Here is a 17,855-nt window from a genome sequence, read left to right as displayed (position 1 = left end):
CACAAAGGCAAGCATTACATTTGAAACCATGCTCACCTCATCAATAATGAGAACTTGCATCTTCTTCAACACTCTTGAAACTTCGAGGCATGCTTCTCCAGTTAGCTTGTGGTATTCTATTTTGTTCTCATGCTCCACTGGTAACATTAGCAAGCGATGTAAGGTAATTCCTTTTATGTTATAGGCTGCTAACCCAGTTGGAGCAGTTACCACACGAGACAAATTTGAAGCTGTTTTTTGCTGTAGATAGCTTCTGATGACTTTTATTAAGAAACTTTTACCAGTTCCAGCTTGTCCACTCACATACATCCTGATTGGTTCAAATGATGTGCATGAGCACTCTTTCTTTTCATGTAGTAATCCATGATCAATTTTTTTGATGACTTCTTCATAAATTTCGTTTTGTTCTTCATTCAGTTGTTGTTCCAGATTTAGTAAGTCGATTGAATCTTCCTGTGCTTGATTCATAGCCGTTTCTACTTCAGTCATGGCTACTGCAGCTTCATTTTCTATGATTGGTTGTCCTAGGGGATCTTGACTAAGTGTTCCTGAACTTTGGCTGTCTTGAGAACTGTCTCTAGCTACTTCAGCTGCAATTTTTGCTTCCTGTTCATTTTCTTCATTTAACATTTCGACATAAGTTGTGAAAGTACTGCATTCTATACTGTCTTTGCTAGCATTAAAAGAATCTTCATAGCTTTGAAATTCTCCCAGTAGTTCGTCCTCTGAACGCCATGGTTTAAACAGCTGTAAAAGAGCCAAGTAGTAAAATTCCTTTTTGTCAGTAGTTTCGCAACTGAGCTTCCTGTGATTTATCAAACTTCCTTTTGTTTGCTTCACCAAACATCCTTCCTCACCAATGACTTTATATTTTCCATTGTTGATGTCTTCTGTGGCTTTCCGTGAATAAATGTAGTTCTGCAGCACTTCATAGAGACACATGTTCTCAAGATGATGACTTCTTTTTGGGTAATATGTGTCCAACATGTTTGTTTTCAAAATATCTGTACTTTCTGGGTCATTCTCGGCCAAATATTCAATTTCTCCAACAGATTTCAGTACCCGATTTCTCATTCCTGCAAGGCCTAAGCTTCCTTTTGAAAGAACAGGTCTAGGAAATCCAAATCGACACTTTGTGTAGAATTTATCTTTCGTCTTATACTTCCGTCGACAGTATTTTCCACACCGATGACTTTGGAAACGTAAAACTTGCTCTTTTAACTTTTTCTCTTCTGTGCTTTTAGGTATAGCACATGTTGCATATTCTTCAATGAAAGATAACACTGCTTCATCAGTATCTGTTCCAAACTTTGGGGCATCCTTGATCCACAACAGCATATGAATATGAGGAGCACCTCTTGCCTGGTACTCTTTTCTCCAAAAGAAATCCACTACTTCTCCAAGAGGTGGATTTTTTTTATTGCAGATGAAGGACATCATAGCCTCAAATCTATGATTGAAATATCTGCAAACATTAACTGGATCCAATGAGCACAGTTCTCCAGCTGTCTTGTATTCAATGTTTTTAATGTTTGAATTTGCCTCTCTTAGAAAATCCAGTAAATCATCCCAAGCGTACTCGGCACAGCTTAGGGTTAGAAACCATGTAGGAGTTCCTAAATTCCGTAACATGCATTTTAATTCACCATGGCGTCGGTACCAATATTCATTTGTCCCACGCTGACAAGCCATCAGATTGATCAGTTGTGTTTCCAAATGATCATCTCGGTGCTGCACTTTCTCCATAAAATCCTTAGCAGACACATTTTGTAAATGTACTCCACTTTTTAAAATGTGATTTACTGCATAAAATAATGCAGACAAGTCGCTTTCAAATAAAAGATGAAACAAATAAGGAATACTTTGACGAAATCTTGGATCTTCTGCATATAGTCTTGTAGTCCGATACTCAGAAGCTGGAATCTGTTCTGGACGTTCATCGTATCGTCCCCCTTTTCCTGTAGGAAACAGCTGGGGAAAACATCGAGCTTCCAAGCTCTCCTCCCATACACTCACGAGAGTTCCTTTTGCTTTCTTCATCTGAAACAGATCAATAGTGTCTCCCATAACTTCTTTTGAATGAAGAGGATGTATGCTAAAATATTCTTAAATTTCTTCTTCCTTTGACTTGTCCACTTTTTCAATTTGACCAGTTGGTGTTTCTGTGTCTTCTTGTAAATCTTCTTCTTCTTCTTCTATATAAATTGATTCATACCATTTATAATTTTTTTTCAAATACAAATTTGCTCTTTGTACTTTTCGTACATCCACCAGCTCCTGCCAAATCTTCTTATTCTTTGTAGGTACACCATTAACCAGAATTACTAATGGTTCAGTTTCCAAAGTATCTGCATCAATAGTTTCCATATTATTTTTCAAATCCAACGGCAAATACACTACTCTTCCTGTTAAACCTCTCAGTAAATCAGAAGGAGGTAATTTACCAGTTTTGGGCTCCATACGTACTATGGTCTGGAACGGATGAACACATTGAATGAGTATAGACTCATATGTATTTAATTCAGAAAGTTCGGCAGGAATAGCATCCAATTCTAAATTATTATGTACAGCTCTGGTCGGCATTCTATTTACATTTCCCATATCATTTACAGAAGCAGAAAACAGCACATGTCCTAACAGCTCCTTAACACCATGACCATGTGTTACAGGTTGAGTGATTAGACTAGATCAATTTAAATGAGGCCTTGGTAACGTTCAATGTGTTTGCATTACACATTGCTATCTGAAACTGCACACAGAGCTGAGTACTACACATGAGAGTGTTGGAGAAGCTGCTGCGTGTGTGCCAAGACTGTGTTTCTGAAGACTGTGTATTGTCTGGTGCAAGACAGATGAGCAAAGAGACTTCCAGAACTGCATGAAGACTGCAGGGATGTATGTAACAGTGCATGTGTGCTAAGGGATAATTTGTGTAAACACAACAGGCTGCCCCTTTCCTGGGACTGCATTTCTTACTGAACAACATCTACACAAATTAAATCTCTGCCCACAATTCCTGTGCGCACACAGACTCATACTATGTTTTTTGGAACAAAACAGTGTCCCTGAATAGTACCAAATTACTGTTACTGCCTGACACATTTCCCACATCATTTACAGAAGCAGAAAACAGCACATGTCTTAACAGCTCCTTAACACCATGACCATGTGTTACAGGGTGAGTGATTAGACTAGATCAATTTAAATGAGGCCTTGGTGACGTTCAATGTGTTTGCATTACACATTGCTATCTGAAACAGCACACAGAGCTGAGTACTACACATGAGAGTGTTGGAGAAGCTGCTGTGTGTGTGCCAAGAGTGTGTTTCTGAAGACTGTGTATTGTCTGGTGCAAGACAGATGAGTAAAGAGACTTCCAGAACTGCATAAAGACTGCAGGGATGTATGTAACAGTGCATGTGTGCTAAGGGATAATTTGTGTAAACACAACAGGCTGCCCCTTTCCTGGGACTGCATTTCTTACTGAACAACATCTTCACAAATTAAATCTCTGCCCACAATTCCTGTGCGCACACAGACTCATGCCATCATTTTACGCACATAACACAGGCTGCCCCTTTCCTGGGACTGCATTTCTTACTGAACAACAACTTCATAAATTAAATCTCTGGCCACAATTCCTGTGTGCACACAGAGTCATGCCATCATTTTAGGCACATAACACAGGCTGCCCCTTTCCTGGGACTGCATTTCTTACTGAACAACATCTTCACAAATTAAATCTCTGCCCACAATTCCTGTGCACACACAGACTCATGCCATCATTTTAAGCACATAACACAGGCTGCCCCTTTCCTAGGACTGCATTTCGTACTGAACAACAAATTCATAAATTAAATCTCTGCCCACAATTCCTGTGCACACACAGACTCATGCCATCATTTTAAGCACATAACACAGGCTGCCCCTTTCCTAGGACTGCATTTCGTACTGAACAACAAATTCATAAATTAAATCTCTGCCCACAATTCCTGTGTGCACACAGACTCATGCCATCATTTTACGCACATAACACAGGCTGCCCCTTTCCTGGGACTGCATTTCTTACTGAACAACATCTTCACAAATTAAATCTCTGCCTACAATTCCTGTGTGCACACAGAGTCATGCCATCATTTTAGGCACATAACACAGGCTGCCCCTTTCCTGGGACTGCATTTCTTACTGAACAACATCTTCACAGATTAAATCTCAGACAACAATTCCTATATACACACAGACTCATGCTGTGTTGGTAGGCACAATGCACAGGCTGCCCCTTTCCTGGGTTATCAATTCTTACAGAACTAATGTTTTTTTCAAATGTGCTGCCATTTTCCTCTCTTTTCTTTCAAAGTGATTTCTGCTAAATGCTAACCATCACAATTAAAAAGAAGCTGTCCTTTTCTTTCAACTGCAAGTCTTACTTTTCAACAGCAACACAAATTAAATCTCTGTCAACAATTCTTCTCTGCACACAGACTCATGATTTGATGGTAGGCACAAAACAGTATTCCTCATTGTTACCAGTACACATTAACTTATGGTGAAAACATACTCCATACTATTTTACATATTCAAAACAGTTAAATATCTCCCAAAACAGAAAATGTAAATCACAACTTTAAACAAATATTCACAATTCTTTTTTTTATATCTAAATTAACCACAAACACCCCCTCTCAAACTCATAACTCACCTTTAAAATTAGTTAGTTGTGAAAGAAATGTGGCAGTCACACAGCAGTTTATCAGACCAGAATCTCTGAGCTGAACACCTCTCTCCTCTCAGCAAAACCAGTTAATGGCACAGTTTCCCTCTCTTTTTTCACACATATACATGTTAATTTCAAATCTCAGTGCTTCCCACATTTTTTCAAATGAAATCACACATTTCTATTGGTTGAAAACTTCAACCCCTTTCCAAATGTACCCTTCCCCCAACTTGACTTCTGCCTGCTACCATAGCAACAGGTCATGGAACACAGGTGTGAGCAGAGAGGTCAGAAGTTCAGCAGACAATGTTTCATTTCCAAAGAGCAAGAGTGCTTGACTTTTCAAACCTAACAGCAAATCCAAACGAATGTTCTTTGTTCACACATTTTTCTGAACCAATACAAAACATGCTTTTTAAAATTTAAACATACAGCCTAGTTTTTAGTGTAGAATGGTTTGAAACAGCCAATGAGTTCTTTTTTATAAAAAAAAGTATGTGTGCCCCCATTTTTCAACTGTCTTTCATTTCGCTTTTCTACTGAAAGACACCTCCTGAGTGCATCCAGATCTCCTTTGAAGATGTTCACAGTGTGGATTGTAGGTCACAGCTATGTCTTCTGGAGTGAAAAATTTGCAGAAAAAAGAGGTATGGTGAGAGACCTTGCTTTGCCAAATGTAGACATTAAATGGATTGGTCAGAGAGGGTTAAAGTGGCACTAATTAATGCCTTTGGTGATAACCTTTCTACATCTCCCACAGCCTAACCTTATTATTGTGCACTGTGGTGGAAATGACCTAGGCACTTTAACTGGGGTAGGTCTGGAAATGCTTATTAAGGACACCTTTGTGCAATTGATGTCGCTTTTTCCTCAATCTGCCTTCGTATATTCTAACATATGCCAAAGGCAAAAGTGGAACTGGTCCAACCAATTTTGTCCGCAGATTGACAAAGCAAGGAAGCACGTCAACAAATCTATTTCTGCTTTCCTCAGAGACTATGGTATGGGTTCTATATACCACAACATCTTCCGTTACAACATGCAAGACATTTATAGAGGAGATGGTGTACACTTCACTGATGAAGGCAACAGAGTCTTCCTCTTGAACTTTAGACTCTGCATCGGTACTTACTTGTAGGTACCAAAAAACAAACAATAAACACAAGGGCTCTTTTTAGAGCCACCTTATATCTAAACACTTAAATGCGATTTTTTATTATTTTTTTTTTTAAAGTTTTTTTTCGGGTGCGCGTTGGGTGCGCGCACTCGGCGATATTTTTTTTCAAAATATAAATCTTTTTTTTTGCCCTACAAGGTCCTACTGTGACCCCCTTACAATGCCTACTGGGTCAATATCTCCCCACTCTGCCCCCTTTTCAAGTTCTCCCCCTTTGTTTATCACCCCCTCTTTATGCGAGAGACAAAATGGCGGCCGCCGCTTCCTGATTTCCACCGATTCGAATGTTTACTGACATCTAAGAACCAATCAGAAGTGCGCTCGCGATCGGCAAGGTGCGCGCACATTACTTGCTCAGTGCGCGCACGCTGCGCGCGTACAGATATATATATTGATTTAAATGCTAATTTCTCAGGAAATACTGAACAGATTTACACCAAACCTGCAAAAGGCACTTCATGGACCTTATGGCTACCTCTCTGCCAAATTTCACATAATTCTGTTCAGCCGTTCGGGCTGTAGCTGCGACTAAAGTCCCTATGGAAAAATGCATGGGGAAAACGCGTTTTGGGACCCCCCTTTTTTCTCAGCCCTCGCTTGACGAATCCCCCCGAAACTTTCACGGTAGGAGCTGAGCGGAGCGCCCCATTAGTTTTGAACATTTCACGAGGATTCGTCAACCGGCGCCAAAGTTATTCAAAATAGAATTTTGAGATTTCCTATGGAAACACGGTCCTAACTATAACTACCTACTGGCGACCGCCAGTAGGTTATATATATATATATATATATATATATATATATATATATATATATATATATCTGCACTCCGCGTACTGCCAGATTCTTCTCCAAACACGGACCCAGGATGTCAGTTACTTATTTTTTTATTGGCTTGCCGCCATTATATATGTATGTTAGTGTATTTGATTAATTACAGGTAAAGTGCATTTAAGGTTTGTTATTGCTTTCATGCGAAGTAACAACTAGTAATGTTAATGTAGTAAAAGTTACTGTCAATATAAAGACTCCAAATATGCTGCTTGAGATGTAATAACTCCTGTTGTAACACTTGGAAAGTGAAGTTAGCTCACCAAGTAAACAATTGGTGGAAATCCTCCTCTTTTTCCTCTGCCATTAGTTTGTAGCTGGGAGAGTCCGATCTGGTTACTCCTCACATGAGAGTTGCATAGCTGATAAAGAGTTTACTAAGAGATTTGAACTATGTACTTCAAATGATTAGGAAGATCGATTACATTCTCATTGTTTACCCTGCACAAGTCGGTCAATGTAGTTCAAACTTAACATGCACTACCAGTGCTTACCCTTCCATGCAACACTGCCGGTACACCTCAGTTATGAATTGCACCCCTCTTGCTGTGCCATTATACTCATTTCTGACCTGCACCATCTCATTGTGTTAAAGTAGTGTAATCCATACCAAGGCCTAACTGCACTCACTCATCCTAGCCTGCAGCACCCTATCCTATTCATGTGCTATAACCCCTGCCCAGCCTTGCCTGTACACATTCATTCTGACTTCTAGCACACCCTTCTCTCTCAATATAGTCCGTAGTCCTGCCATTGCACCCACTCTTGACTTGAAGTATCCTCTGCTCCCCTAGTAGTAGTATTCTCACATACATATCTTTAAAGCCCTGCAGCGTCTTGTGCTGTATAAAGCATTAAGACTTCCACTTTACTATGCCAGTGCACCTAAGTATTGCCCTACATACCTTCCTACTTCAGCACTGAAACCACATGCAGCCCATGTTATGAACTTTATTGGTTGACTTACAGTATCTACTGATATTATGGTATTCACATCCATACAGAGCTCTTCCTGGTCTCATATTTGCCTAAAGGATCTATTTAATAGAGACTCAAACCACCAAATAAGTAACTTTCTCTGAGTGTAAGGGTGAAGGTAGTTGGTTTCTTATTTGGGCTGCCATTTTAGGTGATAATCTCTCTCTCTTATTTTAGGTGTGGGTTTATAGGCTTGCTCTTTGGCCCTCCTTTAGTGCTAGCAAGTCGCATTATGGTTTTGGAGTGAGCACATGCATGTCCACTGAAATAAAGGAGTGTTCTCTCAGTCTCTGCAGGATGAAAGCAAGAATGATACCCTGCATGACATACATCAGAAACTGCAGGCCCAGCTGAGCCAGGAGAAGGCAGACATGCAGCAAAAGAGCGAAGAGCTGAACATCCTTATCCGGTAATACTCTGTGATGGAGAGGTGAAAAGGTGTAAACGCAGAGGGATGTGGGGGGGAGGGGGAGATCAAATCTCACCATTTACTGTCTTCTCGCGTCAGCCAACAAAGGCCTCAGGCCTTGGCATCCAGTGGCTCTCTGCATCTTGGGATCTGCCTTTGAAGCACTCTGACCTGGGCGCACATAGAAGTGTGTTCTCTGTGGGATTGCTCTGGTGAATGCTTTACCATTCTTTTTTGTTTTAATCTATTTTATTAAGTTTTAATTTACAATACAGACATACATAGTATAAATCACTTTTTTTGTGTCAGCCGTTTGGTTCATTAATGGAGAGTATACAACGACACAGCTGCAAATAGGACGGATCCATGTCTCTATCGGCAATGCTCACTTGCTTCTGCTATGTGCGTGTGTTTATCACACACCGACCATCGATGTCAGCTGGAGATCCTCAGTACCTAATGTGTGTCGACCCTGTAATTGCCTACCGCTTAGTGGTCTCTTAACAGGGGAGGCTGGTAATAATGAAACGGAACAACATAAAATATAACCGGTGATTGTGTGATAAACTGGAGCTCTTCCTGGTTCCCTTGATTGAGGTGTCCCCTTTGCTGTCTTTGGTAAGGGGAGTCTGGTGTGTGCCCTTAGGTTAGCGTTAGGTATTGCGTGACCGTGTCCACCAGCCATTAACTCAGAACCAATTCCCTGTCAGTGCCTACGCTTCCCCTTCAGTGTGTGTTCCGAGGCATTATTGTCAGCCGAGGGCAGTGCATCTATGTCAGTTCTGTGTATGTGTTGCAGCTCAACCAATATCGCATCTCAGCTTGTAGCAAGTGGTGTCTTGCGAATACCCAGTGTGTCCTCTCAGCGTAGTGCAACACAGTCTGCTTTAGCTCAGATCAGCATGGAACGCCTCCATATATAAGGGCACTCAGAGGCCTTTTATCTCCTGGTGATCACCTTTTAGCCGCTGCAATTCCTAGAGCTAGGAAACGAGATGTCACTTTATGTTTTTGGCTTCTACGGTAGAGGTGCAGAATATAGGTCTTCCACTCAAATGGAAGGGTCCGATCTGTGTATTGGGAAAGGGTGCTCTCTAGCTCCCTCCAGTATCCCTGTAAGCTGGGGCACTTCCACAACATGGGCAGTAGGTCGGCGTCTATAAGGTGGCAGTGGGGGCAGGCGGCGTCAACACAGCTAAAGTACTGAGCATTTTAGCAGGAGTGAGGTATGCCCTCTGCATAATGCAAAACGGTATCTGGCAAAGGCGCGCATTCCTGGGGATATGCACAGGACCCTCTGGCACCGAGGCCCATTAGGGGTCTGTGAGTGGGCGGCTCAGATCCCGCTCCCAGTGAAGTCTCCGTGGCGCCAATGTGATTGCAGTGTGTTGTCTCAGGGAAGCAGCAAACCACTGTGTGAGATGCCCACCTCGCCCCATTATATGCAAGTATTGGATGGTGAGATTTGTTGGGGGATTCCTGGTCAGCCACATAGCTCGACTGCTGTAGTTATGATGGATCCCCTAGGTGTGCCTTCCAATGGTAAAACAGGCACATATGGCGTCACACTCCTGTTTGATATACAGGCTCCTGTGATAACATCTGTATGCCACATTAAGCAGGAGTGACTCTGGTGGTTTCGCCTTCACGCAAGGGTGAAACAGCCTAGTCAGGGCAGTTAAGGTCCAGGGCGGTTGTGTGGTCGCTGTGTCACAGAGCCAGCCACTTTGCTACCTACTGCAATTGTGCTGCTAAGTAATACTGTATCTCAAAGAAACACGTTAGTTAGATTCCTCACCTTAGAATATCCCCAGGCGTCAGACTGGATCCGGAAGATTTTTCGTCAGCAATACCCCTTGCGCGTCGCTAGGCGTCGTCTGCGGCTCCACGTCCGTCGTCGGCGTCGTGCGCCGGAATGACGTCGTCGGAGTACTTAGACGCCGCCCTCGCGCGCTGACGTCAGTTCTTCTTTTTTCCGCGCCAGTAAGCGCAGATCCGGGAGAGCTACCCCTTTAGTCAATTTTTGACTAACTTTTTGATCCTTTTTGATCCTGTCTCGACTCCGGTGCCGGTAGGATGCCTGGTTTCAAAGCCTGTACGGACTGTACCCGCTTGATGTCGGTTACGGACCATCACCGCCGGTGCCTTTATTGCTTGGGCCTCGATCACGACGCGGCGTCGTGCTCGGACTGCAAGGCCCTGACCTCGAAGGCTAGACGGGAGCGGTCCCGTAAGCTTCTCGAGATTCGCCACTCGGCTCCGCGCGCCTCTCGATCCCGGCCCAGGAGGAGGTCCAAGGATCGGTCGCGGAGCCGCAGCCGACGTCACCATCGGTCGTCGGGATCCAAGTCTTCGGGTAAGTCGAAGCATTCCAAGAAGTCCAAGATGCGACACCGCTCTTCGGACTCCCCTCGCCGGTCGCGCGACTCGGCCGAGGGTCAGGGTGGTTCCACCCCCGCGGCTCCGGCGGAGCCGCAGGCGCCGCGCACGTCCCCATACCCTCCGGTCCCTGGGACTGACGCGACGCCGGCGGAAGTCAGTGCCTTCCTCTCGGCCATGAGGAAGCTGGCTCCGCCGTCGGCGCCCGCTGGTGCGCCTTCGGGCCCCGCGGACCCGACTGGGCTGCCTTGCCTGCCGGTGGCTCCGGCCCCGGCGCCGTTGACGGCTCCGGCCTCGACGCCGCAAGCGCCCGTGGGACCCGTTCTTGAGTCCCCGTCGACGCCGGTCAACCTCGTCACGCCTCCTCCGCCGGCGTCGACACCGGTACCACCCCCGACGTCGACTCCGTTCGACGTCGAGCCCCGGTTCAGTCCCACTCCGGGCCCAGCGCGGTACGTCGATGGACGCCGCTATCGGCGCTGCTAGAGACACATTATGTCTACCGCCCGGCTCCGTTACTTTCTCCTCTACACCAGGAGTCGGAGGATGGGGACAACTGGGAGGGATCCGAGGATCCTATGGCCGCTCAGGCCCAACTGTCCCAGGACTGGGCAGATGAACTGGGGGAGGCCAGTGGCCTGGATACCTCTCCAGACACTGGATTCATCTCTCCTCCGACTGTGGCTTCGGAGGAAGGTGCTGCTTTCGCCGTGGTGCTGCGCAAGGCGGCCGCAGCCCTTGGGCTCGAGCTACCTGCCGTGGCTGTGAGGACGAACGTCCTCACTGAGGTGCTTCAGTCTGCAGCAAGCTCCACTGAGCCTCTGCTGCCATTCAATGAGGCCCTCACTGACGTTCTACAGGGCACCTGGTCCAAGCCCTCCACAGTTCCTCCTGTGGACAGGAACGTCGCCAGGCGCCACCGCCCTGCTCCGGGCGACCCCAGTTTTCTGTCCCAACACCCTACCCCTGAGAGCCTGGTTATCCAGGCCTCCACCTCCCAATCCTCTTTCCCGACCGCCCCGCCGGACCGGGATTCCAAGAGACTAGAGCAGTTTGGCAAGAAGCTGTTCTCCTCCCTTAGTTTGGGCCTGCGGTCTTTGAACACCGCTTGTCTCTTGCACCGTTATTCCCACTCTCTGTGGGATGCGGTGGAGGACGCGCTGCCCCTGTGTCCGGACTTACCCAGGCTCTGGCCGATGGTAGGGATGCCGCGCGACATGCTATACGATGTGGGCTTGACACCACGGACTCGCTGGGTAGGGCGATTTCTACCTCCGTGGCGCTTAGACGTCACGCCTGGCTGCGGTCCACGTCATTTTCGGGCGATGTCCAGAGCACTCTCATGGACATGCCCTTTGATGGCACTCGCCTTTTTGGCGAGAAAGCGGACAGTGCGCTGAATCGCTTTAAGGACTCCCGGGCTACGGCCAAGTCCTTGGGCCTCTCGGCCCCGCGGTCGCAAACTTCCGCCTTTCGCCCCTTTCGTGGCCAAGGAAGGGGTGCCTCCTCACGTGCGCCTAGCCACCAGCCGCAGAACCAACCTGCGTGCGGTCGCGGACGTGGTTTCCGCCGAGGCGGTTCTGGAGGACGACGAGGTCAGCCCACATCCACCCCGGCAGCATCCGCCTCAAAGCCTTCCTAGTCCGAGCTTTCAGGCCCATTCCACGCCAGTGGGAGGCAGAGTTCGCCATCACCTGCTCCACTGGCGGTCCATCACATCGGACAGGTGGGTGCTGCAAATCGTCCGAAAGGGCTACTCCCTCCCCTTCGAGACGACCCCTCCGGCCATGCCACCGCAGCACCACCGTATCTCGGGGGATCATTTGAATCTTCTCCACGAGGAAGTTTCGGCCCTCTTGGCCAAGGGGGCCGTCGAGCGCGTTCCGAGCCCAGAAGTAGGTCGTGGTTGTTATTCCCACTACTTTCTGGTTCCCAAGAAGGGCAAAGGGGGCCTACGCCCTATCTTGGACCTCCGGAACGTCAATACCTTCCTCCGGAAGGAAAGGTTCAAGATGTTAACTTTGGCTCAGGTTCTAGCTGCCCTAGACCCCGGAGACTGGATGGTAGCGTTGGACTTGCAGGACGCATATTTCCACATCCCTGTCCTGCCGGCCCACCGGCGTTACCTGCGGTTCACGGTGGGCCCAGAGCACTTTCAGTTTACCGTGCTCCCCTTCGGCCTCACCAGTGCCCCTCGGGTGTTCACGAAAGTGATGGCGGTGGTCGCAGCTCATCTGCGCAGATCAGGGGTTCCAGTCTTCCCCTATCTCGACGACTGGTTGTTGAAGGCGGGCTCGCCCCAGGCAGTCGTCTCCCACCTCCAGACTACGGCGGATCTCCTGCATTTGCTGGGATTTTCCATCAACGTGCCGAAGTCACACCTGAGCCCCTCTCAAAAGCTCCTCTTCATCGGAGCGGTTCTCGATTCGGCGCAGTTCCGGGTCCATCCACCGGAACATTGGGTCCGGGATATACAGGCCCTGATTCCCATCTTTCGGCCTCTATCCTGGGTCTCGGTCAGGCTAGTGTTGCGGCTTCTGGGGCTGATGGCCTCCTGCATCCTACTAGTGCATCACGCCAGACGGCGCATGCGGGCTCTGCAGTGGGACCTGAAGTTTCAGTGGGCCCAGAATCACGGCAACCTGTCCGACCATGTCTTGATCTCGGAGGGCACTGCACAGCAGTTGCAGTGGTGGCTCACGGACCGCGATTGGGTCAAGGGCAAGAGCCTCTCCCTTCCCCAACCGGAGCATGTCGTCGTGACGGATGCGTCCCTCCTGGGATGGGGTGGCCATATGGGAGAGGCGGAGATCAGAGGCCTCTGGTCTCCGGCGGAGTCTCGTCTCCACATCAACTTGTTGGAGTTGAGAGCGATCCAACTTGCACTGAAAGCCTTCCTTCCCTCTGTCAGGGGAAGTGTCGTGCAGGTGTTCACGGACAACACCACCGCCATGCGGTATTGCAACAAACAGGGCGGGGTGGGGTCGTGGACCCTTTGTCAGGAGGCTCTGCGCCTCTGGACATGGCTGGAACACTAGGGCGTCACCCTGGTGGTTCAACATCTGGCGGGCTCTCTGAACGCCAGAGCAGACGAACTCAGCCGCCGGTGCATGATGGATCACGAATGGCGTCTGAACTCCGAAGTGGCGCAAGGTCTCTTTCAGCAGTGGGGAGAGCCTTGGTTAGATCTATTCGCCACCGAAGAGAACGCGCAATGTCAGCAGTTCTGCGCGTTGGAATTTCCAAGGCGGCACTCGCTCGGCGACGCTTTTCGTCACGAGTGGAGTTGCGGTCTGTTGTACGCCTTTCCGCCTATACCACTTCTGCCCAGAGTGCTGAAGAAGATCAGGCACGACCGGGCCCAAGTTATCTTGGTGGCTCCGGATTGGGCACGAAGGTACTGGTATCCCGAGCTACTCAGTATGCTGACCGATCCTCCGATACGTCTGCCCCTGCGGGAGGATCTTCTGTCGCAGCAGCAGGGGACGGTCCTCCACCCGAACCTGTCCAGCCTCCACCTCCATGCGTGGAGATTGAGCGGCGGCAGTTGATGCCATTGGACTTGCCTCCTGAAGTCTGTGATATCATTCTGGCAGCCAGGCGTCCCTCCACAAAGACGGTATACGCCTGCCGGTGGAACAAATTTGTGGCATGGTGCACAGCAAAGGCTGTGGATCCCCTTTCCGCCCCTCTTTCTGAGGTTCTCCTCTTTCTTCTTTCTTTGGCCCGGCAGGGCTCTGCCCTGGGCACTCTGAGAGGTTATCTTGCTGCCATCTCTGCCTTCTTGCGGCTTCCTGATCAGCCTTCTCTTTTCAAGTCCCCTGTAGTTACACGCTTTCTAAAAGGCATTACTCACATGTTCCCTCCTGTCCCTTTTGTAATGCCTCAGTGGGACTTGAATCTTGTCTTGACATTCCTGATGTGCGCTCCCTTCGAGCCTCTTCACAATTGTCCTCTTCGTCTTCTGACTCTTAAGACTGCTTTTCTGGTAGCCATCACCTCGGCTAGACGGGTGAGTGAGCTCCAGGCTTTATCTTCAAAGCCTCCTTTTCTGTCTGTTCATCCGGACAAGGTTGTCCTTCGGCCTCGTCCCTCCTTTCTTCCGAAAGTGGTGACTCCATTTCATCTTGGGCAGTCTGTCACCTTGCCCACCTTCTTTCCGCCTCCGCATCCTTCCAAAGAGGAAGAGAGGCTCCACCGTCTGGACCCAAAACGTGCGCTCTCCTTTTATCTGGACCGCACAAAGCAGTTCCGGGTGGACGACCAACTTTTCGTTGGATACGTGGGTGCTAAGAAGGGGAAAGCGGTGCACAAACGGACCATCTCTCGGTGGGTCGTTTTGTGCATCAAAATTTGTTACTCCTTGGCAAAAAAGGACCCTCCTGTTGGGCTGCGCGCCCACTCCACTCGGGCCACAGCGGCTACTACTGCTTTGGGACGGGGTGTCCCTTTGCAGGACATCTGTCAGGCGGCGACGTGGGCTTCGCTACACACGTTTGCCAGGCATTATTGCCTTGACAGCCAAGTCCGGAGGGATGGCTTCTTTGGCCGTTCTGTCCTCCAGGACTTTCTGGTGTGATCTTGGTTCGCAGACCCACCACCGGGGATGGTATTGCTTGGGTATCTATTCTAAGGTGAGGAATCTAACTAACGTGTTTCTTTCAGATGAACAAGTTACTTACCTTCGGTAACGATGTATCTGTAAGAAACATTAGTTAGTTAGATTCCTCACCGACCCACCCATCCTCCCCGTTCTGCGAACTGACATCTAGGGTTAAGGTTATCCTTTTCAGGCCCCTAGATTTTATTTTTGGCACCAGTGTCGGTCTTTGCATGGCTCTGCGTTCCTGGCGCGGAAAGCTATGTACAAGAACTGACGTCAGCGCGCGAGGGCGGCGTCTAAGTACTCCGACGACGTCATTCCGGCGCACGACGCCGACGACGGACGCGGAGCCGCAGACGACGCCTAGTGACGCGCAAGGGGTATTGCTGACGAAAAATCTTTCGGATCCAGTCTGACGCCTGGGGATATTCTAAGGTGAGGAATCTAACTAACTAATGTTTCTTACAGATACATCGTTACCGAAGGTAAGTAACTTGTTCTCTATGTTTGGTGCCTCCAGGCCTCTCTGGTCTGTGGGCAAGTAGTTTTTTTTATCGCCACCCGATGTCAAGAACTGCCCAATATAAAGTCTCTGATTATCTTCTCGAGGGTAAGATAAAGAGGCGGAGGAATGTATAGAGGTAGGTTTGCAAAATAATACAAGAAGCGTGGAAGGATCATCATCTTTGTGAGGGCCAAACGCGCCTGATACTGACTGTGGAAGCGTCACCTCGAAAGATATTTGAGAGTGGACGGCAGTGTGCTCTCCCCAGCCTGCCATCTACCAGGTCTGCCTGCTGCCTATATAGTCATATACCCAGGTAACGAAAGGTGTCAACTTTCCACTGCACACGCACCCCATTAAGTATATACACTGGGTGCTGACATGTCTCATTGAAAGGATATAAACATGACTTTGCATCATTAACTCTCAGCCCCACAAGTATGCGAAGCCTCCTAAAGTGTGTGCTAGCCACGTAGAAATTGATCGGATATCTCTAATGTACACCAGGAGGTCGTCGGCATACAGTGAGATCGTGTGCATGCCATCCCCTAGTGGGATGCTCCAGTCCGCTCTGGCACGGATAGCCTCCGTTAGTGGCTCTATGGCTAACAAGAAGAGGAGCAGGGACAGCGGGCAGCCCTGCCAGGTCCCTCTTCTTACCAAAATTGGCTCAGATATATATGGGCCCGCTCTTACTCGTACCGTTAGTTCACTGTACAGCTGCCTAACCATACGGATGAACTTGTCACCAAGGCCATTTCGAGCTAGGGCTGCGAATAGAAAGTCTCATTCCAGGGAGTCAAAGGCCTTTTCCAGGTCTAATAATATACATCCTGAATGTGGCTAATGGGACGCAGAATACGTGAAGAGGTTCTTCGAGATGGTACATACCCATTTTGATCCGCATGAACGAGGGTTGGGACCACTGGTGCCAATCGGTCCACTAGGATCTTCGCTAGAAGCATTTAGGGGGGCTAGTGATTTATAGAAGTCCAGATCTGTGGGATCCCTGTCGGGTTTCAGCAGTGACACTAGACTCGCGCATTGACGAGGGAAGTCTCAGCTCTGCCAGTGCCATAGTATAAAGGGTGTGCAGGCTCGGAACCAATGTTGCTGCATACTCCTTATAATATTCGGCCGGGAGCCCATCTAGCCTGGGAGTTTTTCCTTTTGCCCGTGCCGCAACCGCGTCACGAATTTTATCAGAGGAAATTGGAGCATTTAATGTCTAACGCTGTTCAGGGTTTGCCTTGGGCAGGCTTACTGAGTCTTGGAAGGCACTTAGCCACTGCTCGTCGCATTGCTCCAAGGACTGGTAGAGTGATGCATAATGGCGCGTCATTGCTGCATGTATTTCATGTTGCATATATAACCTGTGCCTCGTCTCACAGAGTGCATACAGGTTGGCGGGCCTGTTCCTGGCGCAGGAGCCATGCAAGCATCAGTCCTGCCTTAGCTGATGTTGCATGTGTGCGTGCAGAATGTTCTACATAATTGTGGCATCTAAGCATCTCCAATAGATCTACATGCTCAGCGCGCAACTAGTCTAAGCACTGTGTGACTTTTGTTTCCGCAGCCGTGCTGGTCTCATATTGCAGCAGCTGGCGCTCTATTTTACTAAGTGCTTCGCTTAGTTGCTTGCAAATATTCCAGGTGAGCCCTAGACAATGCCCCCTAGTAGTTACTTTAAAGATGTCCCACTCTACTAGCGCATTGCCTGTGGAGCTGTCGTTTACCTCAAAGTATTCCATGATTGCAACACCAAGGAGGCATGAAATGCCTGGTCTTTAAGCACCACTGTTAGAAGGTGCCAGGTAGAGTGATGCATAATGGCGCTTCATTGCTTCATGTATTTCATGTTCATGGGGACAGGTGCCAGGCCTGCCTTCCATTTGAATTGCAAGAGCTGGGGGTTGGGATCAGAGTGCATGCGTCCTAGCTATTCGATCTCATTGATGAGAGGAAACAGGTTGGGTGACCCCCACTATGAGGTCCAGCTGTACTTGCAGGCCATGCATTGGGCAATAGAATGAGTAGATGCGAGCGTCTGAGTTGATAGTATGCCATATGTCAGCCAAAGACCAATGAATTAGCCATTCGGTCAGCGCTTGTGCATTTTAACACAGCTGCGGTTCGTGTCAGGGGTGGAAACGACTGATCTAGTTCTACATCCAACACCAAGTTAAAGTCACCTCCTATCAACCAGGGAATTCCACTCCAGGGGCCAAGACCTCGGTTAACCCAAAAAGCAAAGAGTTC

The 17,855-nt window shown here is 48.1% G+C and overlaps 1 protein-coding gene across 1 annotated transcript in view; it reads left to right on the top strand.

The window, feature by feature from the left end:
- BLTP2 (bridge-like lipid transfer protein family member 2) overlaps window positions 1-17,855 on the top strand; it is an 800,213-nt gene that overhangs the window by 655,735 nt on the left and 126,623 nt on the right. The window contains exon 31 of the mRNA XM_085649125.1: window positions 7,988-8,109. Within this exon, the coding sequence (XP_085505251.1) occupies window positions 7,988-8,109 (122 nt within the window). The remainder of the gene's footprint in view (window positions 1-7,987; window positions 8,110-17,855) is intronic.

The sequence above is a fragment of the Triturus cristatus genome, chromosome 3_2, assembly GCF_964204655.1.
Source record: "Triturus cristatus chromosome 3_2, aTriCri1.1, whole genome shotgun sequence".
Lineage (NCBI taxonomy): Eukaryota > Metazoa > Chordata > Amphibia > Caudata > Salamandridae > Triturus > Triturus cristatus.
The sequence above is the reverse complement of the archived record's forward strand: the minus strand, read 5'-3'. Positions and strand labels throughout refer to the sequence as shown.